The sequence below is a fragment of the Lepidochelys kempii genome, chromosome 7 (assembly GCF_965140285.1).
Source record: "Lepidochelys kempii isolate rLepKem1 chromosome 7, rLepKem1.hap1, whole genome shotgun sequence".
Classification (NCBI taxonomy): Eukaryota; Metazoa; Chordata; order Testudines; family Cheloniidae; genus Lepidochelys; species Lepidochelys kempii.
The window spans coordinates 73,047,844-73,065,439 of NC_136386.1; the positions used below are offsets into that span (position 1 = coordinate 73,047,844).

The 17,596-nt window shown below is 41.6% G+C and overlaps 1 protein-coding gene across 1 annotated transcript in view; it reads right to left on the reverse strand.

Annotated features, from left to right (window-relative positions):
• Positions 1–2,520: 2,520 nt before the first annotated feature.
• Positions 2,521–17,596, reverse strand: part of OPN4 (opsin 4) — a 36,446-nt gene continuing 21,370 nt past the window's right edge. Inside the window, exons 6-12 of the mRNA XM_073354916.2 lie at positions 15,600–15,761; positions 11,782–11,889; positions 10,405–10,582; positions 7,341–7,493; positions 5,526–5,594; positions 3,820–3,858; positions 2,521–2,805 (exon numbers count right to left, since the gene is read on the reverse strand). Coding sequence (XP_073211017.2) covers positions 2,521–2,805; positions 3,820–3,858; positions 5,526–5,594; positions 7,341–7,493; positions 10,405–10,582; positions 11,782–11,889; positions 15,600–15,761 — 994 coding nt within the window. The remainder of the gene's footprint in view (positions 2,806–3,819; positions 3,859–5,525; positions 5,595–7,340; positions 7,494–10,404; positions 10,583–11,781; positions 11,890–15,599; positions 15,762–17,596) is intronic.

Here is a 17,596-nt window from a genome sequence, read left to right on the forward strand (position 1 = left end):
TAATACACAATAGAATGTATATGAGCTTTGAACGTTTTCTTAATAGACTCTGTGCATGATTTCACCATTGCTTTGCACCTAATTTAGACCTATAAGAAGTGGGTGCAAAACTCCCTCCAGTGTGAGTGGAGCATAATCATTTGGTAGCATTTGACACTTATTTTGTACAAAAGCAAATGGCTACACAAGTGGGAAGGAAGGGGTGAATCAGACCCTCTGTGTTTAAAATATTTTTTATAGTGTGAATAATAGCTCTTAAAGAACTGTTTATAGTTGATGGGAATTTTCCAACATACCTTTTGTTAAGATACAATATCCTTTTTTCACCTCTTTCCCTATTCTTTATAACTAACAGTATCTGTTCTATCAATTTAATATCTGTTATGTGCTGTATCTGGGGACAATATCCTGCCCAGGCAAGTTAATGGTGAAGGAGTTATGATAGATCTTTTCCATCTCTAAATTCCTTTTATTTCATTTACATGAAAACATCTTGGTTTCTGAATAGTTTATTTCCTCCTGCAGTTTGTTCCCTGCCTGAATTCACAGTCCTATCTGTGATGTCATACTTAGCTACTGCAGAAGTTATGGTCATGTCACAAACACAGGTTATAATTAGAGATGAGCAAATCTCAAAAGGTTTGTTTCAAATCAACATTCCTAGGACCTGGTTTACATTACATTTATATTTACATCATTTACATTGAGGCCTCTTTACACCACTCTGGAATTACATTTACAGTCACTTTAAGGCCCTTTATGATACCAGATTGGTGTAAAGAGGCATTAAAGTAAATAAAACCCACTTTGTTTTTTGCCACCAATGTGCTCAAAGGGGAATCAGCCCTCACAGATCCAGGCTTGGTGGTGCTCAAAATATAAGTATCATCTCTGCAGAATGCTTTCCCCACCTATCTAAGGGCAAGACTACACTACAAAATGAAGTTGACCTTAGTTAGTCAACTTAATTACTGAGGTTTTTCATGTCCATACTATTCCCCACCTCCCTCCTGCCGTTGGTGGTGTGCGTCCTCAGCTGGAGCCCTGCTGCTGGGGGTTGACAGCCCAAGCTGTGAGCCCTGCATGGGGCTCACAGCTGGAGCCATTACCACCACCACCCAGCCTTGGGGCTGATAGCTAACAGGCAATGTAAGTAATGTAGTGTCTACATTGACCCTTTGTTGCCCTACCTATATCAACTTAAGTGCTATGCCTTTTGTGGAGGTGGAATTATTAAGTCAATGTAGTGGGTGACTTACATCAGTGGGAGCTACATTTTAGTGTTGATGCTCACAGAGTTAGGTCAACATAAGCTGCCTTCTGTCAACGTAACTCTGCAGTGTAGACCAGGCCTAAGTCTTCTCAGAATACTGACTCCATAGATTTCATCCGGATTCTACCCCTTTACCTGATACCGTAGAAAGATGTACAGGGGAAGGCCAGCATAAATTATTACTACAGACAGCTATTTTCCTCCTATGTGCTGATAGACACACACACACACATGTGTTGAGTAGCCGGGATAGCTACAGTTGAAGGAGGCCCTGACTGTTGCTGTCCAGAAGAGGTAAGAAGCATGGTTAAATGTTGAGGTAATGGGGATTCCTTGTTTTGTGGGTGCCTGGGGTGGTGGTGTCAAACCCTTCTTTCCCCTCATAATAGAAAAATCAGAACCAGAATGCATTGAGCTCTAAGTTAATTTTGAAAGAGTTTCTTAATAGAGTACCTTTCTGAGCCAGCAGCAGCTCTTTACCAATAAGACATTTAATTACAGCTTCCTCAGCCTTGAAACATGGTGACTGAAGCTCATTAGCTTCTAGAATCTTTCATATTGTTCTGGGGCAAGTGAGCTGAGCCAGGATTGGACTGGTCACTTAATAACTGACACAGAAGGAAGACAGGAGGGAAGGGGAGCATGGGCCACGCTTGAAAATGATTTCCCTTCCTTGAGATAAGGACAATGATCTGAGACCTCAAACTGCTTTTTAAGTGCATTGCTTTTTAACAAAACCATACAAGAGCTTGAGAAAAAGCATGGAACTAAGAAGGGAGTGGAGCACTGATATTGCACTTAAACATGGTCTACTTAGAGAGCTTTAACAAAAATAAGAAACCTTCTCCACCAGGTACTGTACGTTTTCCCAAATACTCTCAACTCTATAGTTTATCTTCTAAAAGTGTTTCTTTCTGGTATAGTAACTGTGGCTGAGATCTGGCAATGAACAAAGACCATTATCTGAATCTTAACCCCACAGAATGAAGTCTTATCATGAAGCCTGCATATACTGTAACTGAAGGTGGTGTTCACGCAATAGTTGCTAATTCCTGAACAGAGTGAAATCTGAGTGAAAAGTGTAATTTCATGATCTAGATTGTGGAGAAATAATATACTTGTCCTAACACACGAGCTAGAACAGGAAACCAACCACTGGAGAGAGCTCAGATGCTGCTTCAGCATCTTCTTTTTACCCTTGGCTTATCTCGTGTTGGGTCACTGTAGGAATGGTGGCTTTCCGTGGATCAGAGCAGTTTTGGAAGGTCTTCTGCACTCAGTTGATCTGTGGTTTCTCCTGAGATACTGGCTAAGGCAACGCCCTGGTACAGTCTGTCTGGTTGGCTACTGTAGTCCTTATCCTGGCTGTGGCTACTATTCTTAGGGAACCTGAAGTCAGAGCTGTATTCAGAAGGCTGTTCCATTTCCTGGACGTTGCAGTATGTTATTATAATGCTGGGTATCTGGGCTGCAGACGGTCTAGAGTGAGAGTCTCCTTTTCGTAGTCCAGTGCCATTCAGGCCCTCACCTGTCTTAAGCATGCAAGGATTTAAGAGAAATGTAAAACACAGTTGTCTGCAAGATGATCAGATTGCAACAGTCCACTAAAGGGGAAAGTGACAAACATTTGGACAAGCACTCTGACAATCACCACTGCTAAACCAAAGCGAATCTTATAGGAATGGGAAAGAATTTGACCTAGAAACTTTTTTGATGTATCCCAGGAGTCACTTCTGAGAAATATCTTACTAAACAAACTAATATACCAAATCACAGCGCTTACATTCCTTAACACTTTGATACTTCAGGCACACTCCCCAGTACTCTGATGAAGGTTCGGGTTAATAATAGCACATGCCTCTGTGAACAATAGTGCAAGGAAGCCAGTGTAAGGATCTGGTAAAGCTAGAAGTACACATGAATTCCAGAAAATAGATGGTTACTTCCCTCCAAAAATCTAATCAAATCAGATGGCAATTGATGAGGCATTATCAGGGTTAGAGATGATAAAAGATAGACCAAAGTGAACCACAGCATGGAGGCCTTGAAATGAGACACCAAATAGTGAAGTAAACAGTGAAGTAAGAGAGGAAACAGTGGAAAGGTGAATAGAATTAATTCAGCAATGGAAAATACTGGATGATACTAGTGAAGGACCAAGAAAAGGAGTGTGTTGGAATGATATCTTCATAAAGCTGTAGAGAGAATAGTAAAGCTTACTACTAACTATGAAAAGACCTATTTCAGGCACGTGTGTTAGCATTCACAGTGCAGTCTAAAGATAACACAGATTCACACTCAAATGCTGATTTCTCTCTTTTTTTTTTTCCATCTAGCTGGATTTAGGGCAGATGGATTAGAGTTAATCCACTCATGGGATGTGTTAAAAAATTATCGCTGTGCCACAGCATCGTCATCAGATAAGAATATCATCAGATAAGAATACGTTAGTATGGGATTGCTCAAAAGGGTGGTGCTCTCCCAAGTTATAAAAGTATATAAAAAAATCACACACAACCCCCCCCCCCGCCCCAAAAAACACTTACTTGGATTTCCTCAAGGCTATAGGTTATAGATGGCAGGGCCTACACAAAGAATAACAAAAGGTTAACAGCTTTCTTTTCTACAGCAATTTTCTACAGCAATATTCAGTGACTGTGGAATATTGACTTTTTGTAGGAAGAAACACCTTACTCCAAAGCAAATCCTCTACAAAACAAAAGTCAGGAAATATTTTTTTCTTTCTTAATGGGGGTTGGAAAGGAAGTGTCTGTTATTAAAGAAAAAGACACAACAGGACTACTATGCCCTTATCTTAAATGCATGAAAGTAAATAAACCTCTTGCATACCGTTTCCTTTCTCCAGCATGATCCATCTTGGATAGGAAAAAAGATAAGCACCTGATGTTTCAAAACTGCCCTTGCAAAACCTGTCATAGTATGTTACAATTATGACCCCAAATACAGCATTAACTGTTGTAGGATATGATTTTTTTTTCAATTTTTGCTTAAATAATCTAAGAGGCAAGCAAAGATATATTTTCTATAACATTTTCTAGGATTTTTATGAGTTGAGGATCCTCCTTGTGTTTTCCTTTGCACTCTTGCTGACACTTTATGGCTCGGACAGCAGTAAGGGCACAGTCAAGTTTTAGAGTCATGATTTCCACTTAAAAGTTCATCAGGAAAACTCTTTTCTTCCTCATTCATCTTACTTGTTTCAAGATATAATTAAGGCTTATATAGTATACTTTATCTTCAATTGATAGTCCAACAGCAATCCTGTTTAACATTTAATTAACAAAACTATTTTACAATTAGCTTAGTTGTTTAGTATTTTAGATTAAATTATTTGGAGCAGGAACCTCTCATCTTGCTACAATATGTGTTCATACAGAACCTAGCACAAAGGGCTTCTAAGCACTAGTGAGGAGCCCAGTGGGGTCCATTACTTCTACTATATACCCCTGACTAAATTGGGGGGGCACCCTGTGGGTGCTGGGGTGTGGCCCAGGGGTACCACAGGTGCTGGGGGGGCAGCGGCGCGCAGCCTGGCCAGGACCCCCACTGGTGCTGGGGGTGGTGGGCAGCAGTGCACGGCCCAGGTTCCTGCTGGTGCTGGGGTGGGCAGGGCTGGCAGGCTCCCTACCTGGCTCCACTCCTCCCTGGGAGTGGGGACATCCCCCTCACTCAGCTCCTAGGCAGCTCTACGCGCTGCCTCCGCCCAGAGCACCGGCTTCACAGGTCGCACTGGCCAGTAATCGCGGCCAGTGGGAGCTGCAGAGGCGGTGCCTGCAGGTGGAGGCAGTGTGCGGAGCTGCCTGGCCATGCCTCCGCCTAGGAGCTGAGCAAGGGGGATGTTGCTGCTTCCAGGGAGCCCTCTGAGGTAAGCGCAGCACAGATTCCGCCTCACCCTGTCCCAGGCCCTAACCCCCTTCTCCCTCCCACACCCAAACTCCTGCTGTTGCTGGGGGAAGGGAGAGCAGTGGCCCGAGACTGTTCCAGCATTGGTTGGTGCAACTGCTGCAGGGGCTACCTGAGCTGCCCCCAGGCCAGGCACACCAGCCACTGCAGAAGTCACGGAAAGTCATGGAATCTGTGACCACCGTGACAAACTCACATCCTTACTTATGATCATATCTTGCACAGTCAACAGTGGGTGGCAGAGCTTAGTCTATGTTCAGAGATTAGAAAAAAATCACTGCTTTCTTTCCTCAATTCAACTCCTGACAAATACTAAAATAATACTTACAACAGGAGAGGAACTGCACTCTCTGACATTCAGCTCCACCATGGAAATGTCATTGGCATCTTCAGAAGTCTAAAAGATAAATGAGAAAAAAAGCCCATACATGACACACAGGCATGTCACAATATTCTACACGAAGTGGCATGTGAAATAGAAGAAGGGGGAATGGCGGGGGAGGAAACCGGAGGATTGAAACATAGTGAACTGCAAAGAACAGTGTTATTTTGTATTTCTAGCCACCATCTCAGTTAATTAGTTACAGTATATGACTACAGAGCATAAAAAAGTGTGTTCATGATAAGTAATTTAGACACTGCAGAACACATGATGAATAAGCAACAAATGACAGTTTAAAAACAAAAATACAAGACGTTCAGAAGCAAAGAACAAACATCCTGCCTCCTTTGCCCCTTGCAAATGTAACAAAGACAACTGGAAAATGAACCAGTGCTGAAAATAGAAAGCTGAGGACCTTTTACAACCTCAAGGTCATTACTCATCACATTCATATCACTGCAAGCTGTAAAGTGTTTTAACCACATAAAGTTAACCCTCAGGGTTATTTTCCCCCACTATGTAGGAACCCTCATTACTGAAATCAAGATATATTCAATAAAGATAAGTGCAAAGTACTATACTTAGAAAGGAAAAAATCGAATGCACAACTACAAACTGAGGAATAACTTTCTAGGTTGCAGTAGTGCTGAAAAGAACGGGGGGTTATAGTGAATCACAAATGGAATATGAGTCAACAATGTGATGCAGTTGCAAAAAAGGCTATCATCATTCTGGGGTATATTACAGGAGTGTCATAGGCAAGACACAGGAGGTAATTGTCCTGCTCTACTCGGCAATGGTCAGGCCTCAGCTGGAGTATTGTGTCCATTTCTGGGTGCCACATTGCAGGAACGATCTGGCCAAACTGGAGAGTCCAGAGGAGAGCAACAAAAATGATAAAAGGTTTAGAAAACTTCCCCTATGAAGAAAGGTTAAAAAATCTGGGCATGTTCAATCTTGAGAAAAGAATGAGGGGAGACCTAATAATAATCTTCAAATATGTTAAGGTCTGTTATAAAGAGGATGGGGATTAATTGTTTTTCATGTCCACTAAAGGTAGGACAGGAAGTAAGGAGCTTTATCTTCAGCAAGGGAGGTTTAGGTTAAATATTAGGAAAAACTAACTATAAGAATAATTAAGATCTGGAATAGGCTTCCAAGCAGAGGTGCCAACTTTGTGATTTCCCCGGGGGTGCTGGACTTCCACTCAGCCCCAGGCCTCGCCCCCACTCTACACCTTCCCCCAAGCTCCCACCCACACGCCGCCTCTTACTGCACCCATTCTGCTCTCCCTCTTCCCACCCCATTCTACCCCTTTCCCCCTCTTCCTGCCCCTGCTCCTTCCCCTCTCCCCCAACGCCTCTTGTACACCCCTGAACAGCTGATTGCAGCAGGTGGAAGGCGCTGGGAGGGAGGAGGAGGAGCTGATCCGTGGGGCTGCTGGTGGGTGCTGAGCACCCACTATTTTTTTTCCTGTGGGTGCTCCATCCCTGGAGCATCCCACGGTGTTAGTACCTATGCTTCCAAGGGAAGTTGTGGCATCTCCATCATTGGACGTTTAAGAACAGGTTAGACAAATACTTGTGAGGGATGGTCCAGGTTTACCAGGTCCTGCCACGGTGCAGGGGGCTGGACTTGATCATTTCTTGAGGTTCCTTCCAGCCCTACCTTTCTATGACTCTATTCTAATTATGAAAAAATGTGCAGATTTGTTAACTCATCAGTTGTTTGAGGGCTTGGATGGTGCACAGCATTTATTACCTTCTCAAAAATCCCAGAATCATGGCTTTTTGGTTTAGATTTGGCTTTTGTGTCACTGGTTTCAACAGCGTATTTGCCAATTTCATAGGAAAGCTGTTTACTGACTGGTCTGGAGATCACACTAACGACATCAGCTTCTGTATCAGTCCAGCCCTGCAATGAATACATCGGAAACAAGCACTTTAGGTTGCCTTTGGGTTCAGTTACTCTGGCCAATAACATGAAGTTACATTTTACATGGACATGGTTCATAAAGGGGAAAGACTGTAAGAAAGATATTTCAAAGAAGATAGCTGATTATACACAACATCATACACCCAAAAAGTTTTAGATTAGTGCAAACAACACTGTAAAGGATGGAAAGCCTAAAACTTGGTCTGCATATTTTTCTAGGGCTGGTTGAAAAATTTTGATCAAGTTTTCCGATCAGTTTTTTTGAAACTTCCATGGTGTGGGAGTGGAGAAATGTAGTCCAGCCAGGAAGCAGCACCCTCTGGGAAGAATGGGGACATGAGGGATGCAGAATTACAACTCCCATGAGGCATCACAGCAGCTCAAGTGGAAGAAGAGATTAAGGTCAATCAAAACGTTTTGACATTTCAGTACTGGAAAATGTTTTGGAGTTTTTCATTCAGTGAAAAGATTTGATTTTTTTTAAAAAATGTCAAAATATCAGAATTTCGTACAAGACAGAAATTCATGTTTTCTATCCACTCTAATTGTTCCTTATATTGGGAGAGCGAGAGAGCACAAGAGAGAGTGTAAAACAAAGAAAGAAAAGTGTGTATAGCAAGCATTCATAAGCAGTGAGTAGCCCTACAACAACAAACCAAATATTAATAAAGGGTAACACTAGTTAGGACACAGATTTCACTCCCAAACTCAAGGAAGTTGTTATAAGCAGTTGTCAAAAAATATGTTTTAAAATACCTTGACAATGTCCTTTTAAATTGGTACATGTTAGAATAAAAAAGAGTAGACACATAAGAGACCTTTTCATGGGACCATTGTTCAAAATTGCATAAAAACCTTAATATAAGTTTTTATCAAAAGGATACAGACTCATCTAGAGGAAGGTCAGCCCTGTAATGATTCTGTTGACTTCAACAGAATTTGCATCTGCTTCTGACGGGGCTGAACTTGCTTCAATGCCTTTTTGGATCTGTCACCAGTTTTGTTCTGTTTCCACCCTAATGGTGAAACATCACACATTCTGTAGTTCACATTTTACATATACAATGGATTTAATTATCACCACCTGCATTGGATCAGTTGGCTATAAAATGAGTTACAGTTCTGTTTTGTAAAGCCAGTCTCTTCTTGTACTGCTGTACTTGGCCATTTTCTACTGCAAAGATCTGTTTGGAAATTATTTTCCTTGAGATTTTTCAAAGGCATGAAAAAAAATTGCACCCTTTTGAGTGCAACTAAGTTGTAGATAGAGAATTTGACTGCTTGTGGGGGTGCTAAATTAGAGTCAGTTATAACTTGACTGACCAACCTTGGCACAAAATATGTCTTTGCTCTGCCTTTTTGTATTGTACATGTCTAGGGAAAGGAAACTCCTGGTTTCATGGAATTGCATGTGATGATCAAGCATATTAATCAAGGAAAAACTTGTCAAAAACAACATTTAGCCAACTTCTATCTTAAAGTCATACCCTGCTTTCCCCTTGAACTTCAGTATTTAGAGAAGGGTATGTGTGACAAACTTCAACTTCCTACTAAATTAGTGATGAGTCAGAATTCCTAATGAAATCGGGGTGTAATGTGTTCAACTTAACAATTTAAAGGACACAGCGGGGGAGGGGGGAGCGGGGGGAATAACTTTTCTGTTTGACAGGTTTAATTTTGTATCTACTGTAGTTCCAAAGCAGACCTAAGGTTACTGATGCCTGATAGAAGTTAGCTAGGAAAAAAATTCAACTTTTTAACATTTATATACTTTGAGAATTTGACAGCAGTTTGTCAGTTTCACTATTTTCCCTGTGTAGCCAGGCTTCAATCTACATGACTGCAAGTGTCTGATTGGGCAAATCCGGTTGCAGAATGAGGGCCTTAGATTTCTCCCTTGCTGAAAAACCCTTATATCAGCAGGGTAGTAGAGAAGGGGAGAGGGAGAGCGTACTAATAGTTTTGAAGGATTATTTCTTTTTTAAAAATTCAAGATACATCATTTAAAGGGTGTTTTGTCAGAAACTGTTAGTGAATTTCAAAACATTCAAGTTGAACAATGTCTTTTAGCCTGATGGGTTTAATTTTGATTGGCTTGATAAGTCAGAAGTATAACATTAAAAAAAAGTTGGAAAAAATCACAGTTAAAAGTAACTGTCAGAATTCAGAGCTTGACTACATCAACTGAAAGGATATTAGCTTGAAAACATGAACACTCACATAGAACATAATGGCATTTTTCCATTTTAGGAATCATATAAAAATGGTTGAAAATAGAACACTAATGTGTCATTAATAACCTAGAAAGAGATGTGGACTCCAGAAATCTGACCTGCTTCTGGCTACCGTGCAGAAACAACATTTCGCAATACTTAGTTTGGCAGCAGCAGCAAGCTTTTGAGATCTTCTGGAAAAATAGTTCTGTGATGGATTTTGTTGATCTGTCTAAATCTGCCAAATAATCTGTTTCTAAATGCAGCCCATTTCACATTCAGAAAGCGCATTGGCTCTTTCTTTACAACCTTGCTTCCCTCCAAGCACTACTTGGGGACTGCAATTTCACTTTTAAGTATCCAAGTTCCAGATCTGTGGTCATTGAAGCACCACACACTAAGTCCCATTCACTTTTTGTCTTCCAATTAGTGCATCTGTCCATTCTCCCATGAGTGACACAAACCTGTAAGAATATCAATGTTATTTGCATCCTGCTTTTAAACTTTATCTTCCTTTTTTAAATTCTGCTTTATCCCCAATTACCCCCTCAGAGAGCCTCTGTACCTAGCACCACAATGCATCTTTCCATCTAATCTACCTACTACTTTGAAGGGTGCTGTATGAAAATTATTTACTTGCTTTTTCAAAATAAACATATCTGAAGGGTTTTCCTTACTGATTCACTGTCTGAGAGAGAGGATATCCGTCTCTTTCCTTTCTGCAGTTCACTTATCTCAGACTGGCTGGTAATAGTGAATCGTCTGGTTGAGAGATACCTGCTGCAAGACTTGGAGTCTTTACGAGAAACTCTTAGCAGGGGTCGAAGGCACGGCACATACTTTGCAATGGCCATTCTAGTGGATACAAAATAGAACCAACCAGTCAATTCCCTCTGCCTAAATAAAGCTGCCAGCACAAAAAGCCACTCACCATAAACATGAAATTCATTCAGACAGACACATGCTGCAGAGACTGAAAAGTTTCCCAGATTTCAGATACTGCTTTGTGTGCAACTTCTCTTCAAGATAATTGTAAAGAAACAAGACATGAGTGATTTACAGCATTCTGTTGAGTCAGAATTTACTACTGACATTGCTGGGCAGGGAGAAGAATATTAAAATGTAATTTTTTCTCTGAAACCAGCTATTAAAATGTTTTATCTGCTTAAAGACGAACTGGGATAAAAATAAAGCTTCTGGCCCTTTAAACTGAACTGTGCAGAATTACCACATAGAGAATTATTTTAATCTCTCCTTAAGCAGCTATTCTAACTTCCTCCTGGGCATCTGCTCACTTAGTATCGGTGTGGTGGTATAAACTCTAAAGCAAACTGTTCTTTCTAGATGAGGGGTAAGGGATCATTTTTACTACACTGCTCTTTTCCCCACCCCAGAATCCCCAGAGTCCCCAGAATGCTTTTGAAAGGGGAGAAGCAATATTGCATGGCTTAGCTGTGCTTGTTCACATCACATGTCCCTCATCTGAACTTGAACTGGGGTTGACCTGGATGTTACAACTAAAAAACAATTATTAGATGACTGAACAATGGAAGCGCGAAGGAGGAATGGGAAGCCCACAACACATGAAAGAAATGGAGCCATTTACCAAACTCCAACTCTCATTGGTCTGGGTAACTTGACAAACTGCTATTTGCAACACTGACAAATGGGTACATCTCCCAAGGAAATATTTCAAAGCAAAAGACCATAAAACTTGTTTTTAGCCAGGAAAGGTCTCTACCCTTTATCAGATGATCAATGAGTACAGCTATCACCCTTCCATAAATGTCTCTAGCTCCCATCTGCACGGTAATTTGTTCTGAGTACAGACTCCACTGACATTTATAGGGCATTTAAACCGCTTTTTCTGTTTTCTTTTTTGGCTTCATGCTCACTTGCAGAGGTAAAAAAACAGCATAAAGGTAAAATAAGCAGATGAAGCACAGCTCAGGCACTAGCATACAACGGGATTTCAATGAATCCAAGAAAGTTGTATCAGAGATAGATTTGGTTTTCTTTGCTATGTTATTTGTGTTTGAAGAGAGCAACCTTACCTGTATTTGGGATGAGTTATGGCATAAATGATGGGGTTGTGAATGGCAGAAGCTTTGGCAATCACAGCTGGTACGGTGTTCATAAAGGGTGTCAGGAGATGGGAATACCTAAAGAAATGCAAAGTGATTATTTTTTACTGCATAGTCAGCACACAGTAAAAAACAAAAATTAGTTACAGAGTGCAGGGACTGCTTTTTACTGCTGCCACTCTCCCTCCCTTCCTCTTCTCCCAGGAGGGTAGGATGAAATAAGAGGGGCAAGGAGCAGGACCAACATACCGTCAAGGAACATTCTTTTTCAACCTAGCGCATGGGACAGATTTCATACCCATTTTATTCAAGGATCATGCCAGACTGTGCTTCAGAGAGGCACAATCTCTTTGGTGCTCCTCTTGACAAGTGCTGCTGTGTACCATATTCTACTCATGGTTGTGGTTTAAGCAGGCCACAAGCTAATCCCAGATTGTTTACAGTAGGGTAAAGACCATGGGACAAGTTCAGCCTTTAATAAGCAAGTGCTGTTCCTTTGGAGTCTATGAGCTAAATTCATTAGTGACCCAAATGGTGGTGTAAGTTGGTCAGAAAAGAGCTGTAAGGGCTAAAGTAGCATAACCTGCACTGATATGGCATTTAACAGGTGTGCTGAATAAGGGACGAGGGTGTTGCATGAAAAGCAGCTAACACAAGAGTGCCTGATAAATCAGCTTCCCACCTACACTTTGACTTTACCTGCCGAAAGCTGGGAACCAAAGTCAAAGAATCCTCATGCAGTGGAGGGTGGTTTTATGTTTTATTGAGAGTTTGCGGGATCTTCATCACCTGACATGTATGTTTAGAGGAGATGGTGGAAGTTCTGAGTGTGGTGCTGCTAGCTTTAACAGCCCAGGTCAGGCCCCGTTCAGGTTGTCTTGATAAAAATAAAGTCAGTAGTGGAACCTACACTTAAATATCAGTAATATTGCAGGGTCAACTTGCATCAACTAGACCCTGAGTGGGTCTTTCCTTCAGCAGTGGGAATAGTAGCACACTTTGTAGAATCATTTCCCTCTCTCCCAGGGAAAGTTGCCTGTGGCTTTATGTTGTGCCCCAATGCTTTGCTGCACCAAGAAGGAACAGGGCTGCAGACTAAGGAGGCAGCTCATCATCCTTGGAATGGAGTTTTCCATCACATTCAGCCAACGGAGAAGTGTGTGTTATGTGACCAAATGGAAATGGGTCCCCAGCAGATAATATTGGAGTGTCTTAATGGGGCAGCTGACTGCAGGCATTCCTACCAGCACTAACCTAAGACTCACTTCTGGTGATAGTTTCCAGATCACAGTGTGTTCTTTTTCCTGCAGTTCTTGAAACAGGGTGGCCCCTACCCCTGCTCCTAGGACATTGATCTGGAGGATGAATTCCTTGGAGAACATAGTACTTGCTGGCAACACAGGATGTCCTGGAATGCTGTCTCCCATTTTAAGGTCGTAGTAACCTTTCAGGGGACGGATGCTTTAGTAAGATTAGTCAATAGTGCATTCAGTGAGGTAAACGGTGACACAAACTTTCTGTCATTGCTGGCCAGACACAGGAAAAACAACACCTGTGTCATGGTGGCTGGAGTGCAACAATCCTACTGAGCCTGTATCATGTTAGCTAAATCTTCCACTCCCACAGCATGTACTGTAGTTATTAGGTTTCATTCTTTGCTTTTGTACATTTTGTTAATCTAGCAGACCAGCCACCCTCAATGACTGCAAGACTGTAGTCACAGTTTCTAGGTCTGTCTCCTAATCTATGCTGTATGTGACAATGCTGTCAAGGTAAAGTCAACATAAGGCATTGGGACTTGGTCTATTAATCCCCGAGAAGGCACAGTGGCTCCCAAGGGGAACAAAAAGGTATAGCCCCAAACTGAAAAGGTTGAAGGAGAGGACAAAGGCAGTTTTCTGCTTCCTAGTGTCTGCAGTAACTCCTGCCTCAGTTCTCATAAACTCTATCACAGTCAATTTTATCCTGTATTGGTTGTTAAGTTTCAGATGCACATTTCTCATCAGATGACTGGAAAATTATAAGTAAGAGGCAGTGGTGGGTTAGTGCAAGTGTCATAAATATAAAGGGAAGGATAACAACCTTTATGTATGCAGTAACATGAATCCCTCCTGGCCAGAGGTACAGAATCCCTTACTTTTAAGGGGTTAATCAGTTTATTAACAACAATTAACCTGATTGGCACCTGACCAGAAGGACCAATGGGGAAAGAAGATACTTTCAAATCTGGGGAGGGGAGAACGTTCTGGTCTGTGCTCTTTTGTTGTGTGCGACCAAACAGGAAAAAGCATCTCCTAAAAAGATACATCTAAAATTACAGAAGTTGTAAGTAATAGCAAGGAAATGCGTTAGATTATCTTTTGTTTTAGCTTGTGAATTTTCCCTATGCTAAGAGGTAATTTTATTCCTGTTTTGTAACTGGGAAGCAAAGTCAGAGGGGATCCTCTGGGTTTTAAATCTTTTTATTTACCCTGTAAAGTTATCTTCCATCCTGATTTTGCAGATGTGATTCTTTTACTTTTTTTTTAATAAAATTCTTCTTTTAAGAACCTGATTGATTTCCAGTGTCCTGAAAACCAGGGATTTGGTCTGTGCTCACTTTATTAACCTATTGGTTGGTATATTATTCTCAAGCCTCCCCAGGAAAGGGGGTGAAGGGGCTTGGGGAGATATTTTGCAGGGGATAGAGCTTCAAGTGGCCCCTCTCTGAATGTTTGTTTAAATCATTTAGTGGTGGCAGCAATACCGTCCAAGGACGAGGAATGGAATTTGTGCCTTGGGGAAGTTTTTAATGTAAGCTGGTGGAATATAAGTTTAGGGGGTCTTTCATGCGGATCCCCACATCTGTACCCCAGAGTTCAGAGTGGGGAGGGAACCCTGCCAGCAAGTATTAATCTACTAATTTTTAATTAATAATCATTAATTTTAATTTATTTTATTTTGCACTTGTATAGGGTCTTTGACCTGAGGACATCAAAGTGCTTTAAGATATTAAATCGATTTAGAAGTAGGTAGTTGGAGGACAGGGTGGCTAAGTGACTTGTTCAGTGTCACACATTAAATCAGGGGCAGAGCCTGAACAGAACCCAGGAAGGAGTCTGACTGCTTATCCCTTGCTCTTAACCAGTCCATATTAATGGATACTTTTTTTACTGGACATTATGTCTTTATTGAAAATGATTGAATGAAATGCTGACAGTTAAATAGGAGGAAAAAATGCAACACATTCCAGGATTTTTTGAAATATATTTCAGGTTAGGTCATCCATTGTTACTTTTCAGTGCAGCACCAAAAGAACTAAAGCCAGTTATGCCAGATATAGGGCCTGATATTGAGCTCACTTACACTGTTGTAATTGAGGGGTAATTCCACTGCAGCCAATGGATTTATTGCATCAGACTAGTGTAAGTGAGTAGATAATCAGGCCCAGAGAAAATAAATCAAAACAAGTTACGAATCTGTTTTGCAACCTGGAATAGCCATATGGTCATGTTCAAATATTTTAGCATTGTGAAACTTTATTTTAGAATTAATTAGCATGATTTCATGTATTGCCAATAATTAGCTTTTCTGTGCTGAAAAATCAAACTGTGAAAAATTACAACCAGCATGTGCTCCATTTACCAAATGTGTAACAAAGGATTACTCCTGAATATGTGAAGGTTTCCCATTTCCATTGTTGAGCATTAAAGTTGACAACTACTTGGCCTTTCATAATTAGCTTCTTTTACAATTTCACACCTTCTGGGCTCACTGTTTTTTTTTCTTGCTAATATATTCATAATTACCCAGCAAAAGCCACCAGAGCTACAATAGAATATGGTGACCAGGAAATGATGTAAAGTAAGATGACAATCAAGGCAATTTTGGCCATTTTCCATTCATTCTTCATCTTCTGATACTGTCTCTGGGATACTTTATTAACATCAGAACCAATGTTCTGAACAGCCCTAAGGGAAATAAACCATAGTTACAATGCAAAATATATGGGAGAAATTGAGCAAACAACTTAACAAAATAGAACAAAGGACTGGTCTTTAACCAGATCATGCCAACCCTCTCCAGCCCCTCTCCCCCAAGGTAATATACTATGATGTATGTAGATTATGTGTAATTGCTTTTCCACAGTAGAGGCCCTGTCCTGCTCACAATAATCAGGGGCAAAACAACCATTGACTTCAGCAGGAGCAGGATGGAGGGCTATGTGAGGAATATGTTTCCAAAATAAGGCTTCAGATTATTCAGATACCCAGATTAATCTGCATGATACCTCTAATTGTGGAAGGAGAAAATTATTTATTTACTTCTTAGGGCCAGATTTTGGCACCCTTACTCACACTGTTACGTGAGTAGATACATTGAAATCAATGGGATTGAACATGTAGTAAGGTACTGCTCACCATGAGTTAATATGGCAGAATCGGGCCCTGGCTTGGTACTCCAGTAGTTCTGATTTCACATATTCCTGATGCAAATTGTTGCACTTCGCTTAACACAAGGTTTCTCAACCTTTTTTCTTTGGGAGGCCCTCCCAACATGCTATAAAAACTCCACAGCTTGTGGGAGGGCCCTCTGGCTCCAGATGTTGGGTGGGGGGTTCAAGGCTGCTGGGGAGGGGCTTGGGAGCCCCACGGGATGGAGGGCTCAAGGGTTTTGGCTCAAAGGGCAGGGGGCTTGGGGCTTCTGCCCCTTGGGGTGGGTGGTGGCTTGGGGTTTCAGCCCCGTGGGGTGGCTTCTGCCGGGGCTTCAGCCTCACGGGGTGCCAGGTCTCAGGGCTTCAGCCCCACTGCTTCAGACCCGGGGGGCACCAGGGCTTGGCACTTCAGCCCTCCAAGTGGCTTCTGCCGGGGTTTGAGGCACCCGGGCTTTTGGGGCTTCAGCCGAAAGGAGCAGCTTCTGCTGGTGCTCAGGGCTTGGGCAACTTCTGCCAGGGTTAAGGGTGCTGGAGCTCAGGGCTTCAGCCATGTGGGGTGTCTGGGATCAGGGCTTCTGTCCCCCAGAGTGCTGGGGCTCGGGACTCCAAGCATTGGGTACCGGGGCTCAGGGCTCTGAGCAGCCCTGCTTGGCAGATCCTCTGAAATGGCCCGCTGACCCCCGGTTGAGAATTGCTGGTTTAACACATTGCATCTTGCATCACTGCACCTTTTTTAACAAAGAGTTCATAGCCAACTTCCACCTGTTCACTTGTAGACCAATGACATTTTGCGGGGGAGTCCTTTCATAGTCCTTCTGTTGACACATATGCAAGGGAAATTCCCTACTGGATATCCCTGTCTGTTTCAAGGCCACTTTGTGCCATGTACACATGGCATAAGTGGCTGAAGCAAACCAAAGAAACTGGCATTGAATATGCCTGTGTGCTGAACAATCACTTAGCTTTATTAGGCCTCTCTGAAGTTCCTCACACTTTATCTAGACTTGACTAACCTAAATAGTTTTGTATCATCTGCTAGATTTCTCACCTTTCTATTCACACCTTTTCCCAAATCATTAGTAAATGTATTAAACAATGCGGGCTAAGTACCAAACCTTGAAGACCACCCCGCTCCACACACATTTAACATTTTTGCCATGTTGAAAATTCATTGTCTGTTCCTATTCTGTTTTGTCTCTTACCCATTTCCATTAAAGGAAAAAACTTGTTAAAATAGAGTTGCAAGTTATATATATATATATATATATATATATATATAGCCTTTTATATAGAGAGAGCCTTTGTTTTTATGGGGTTTATAAAACAATATATATAAACCCATAAAAACAAAGGCTCTCCCCCAAGCAAGGA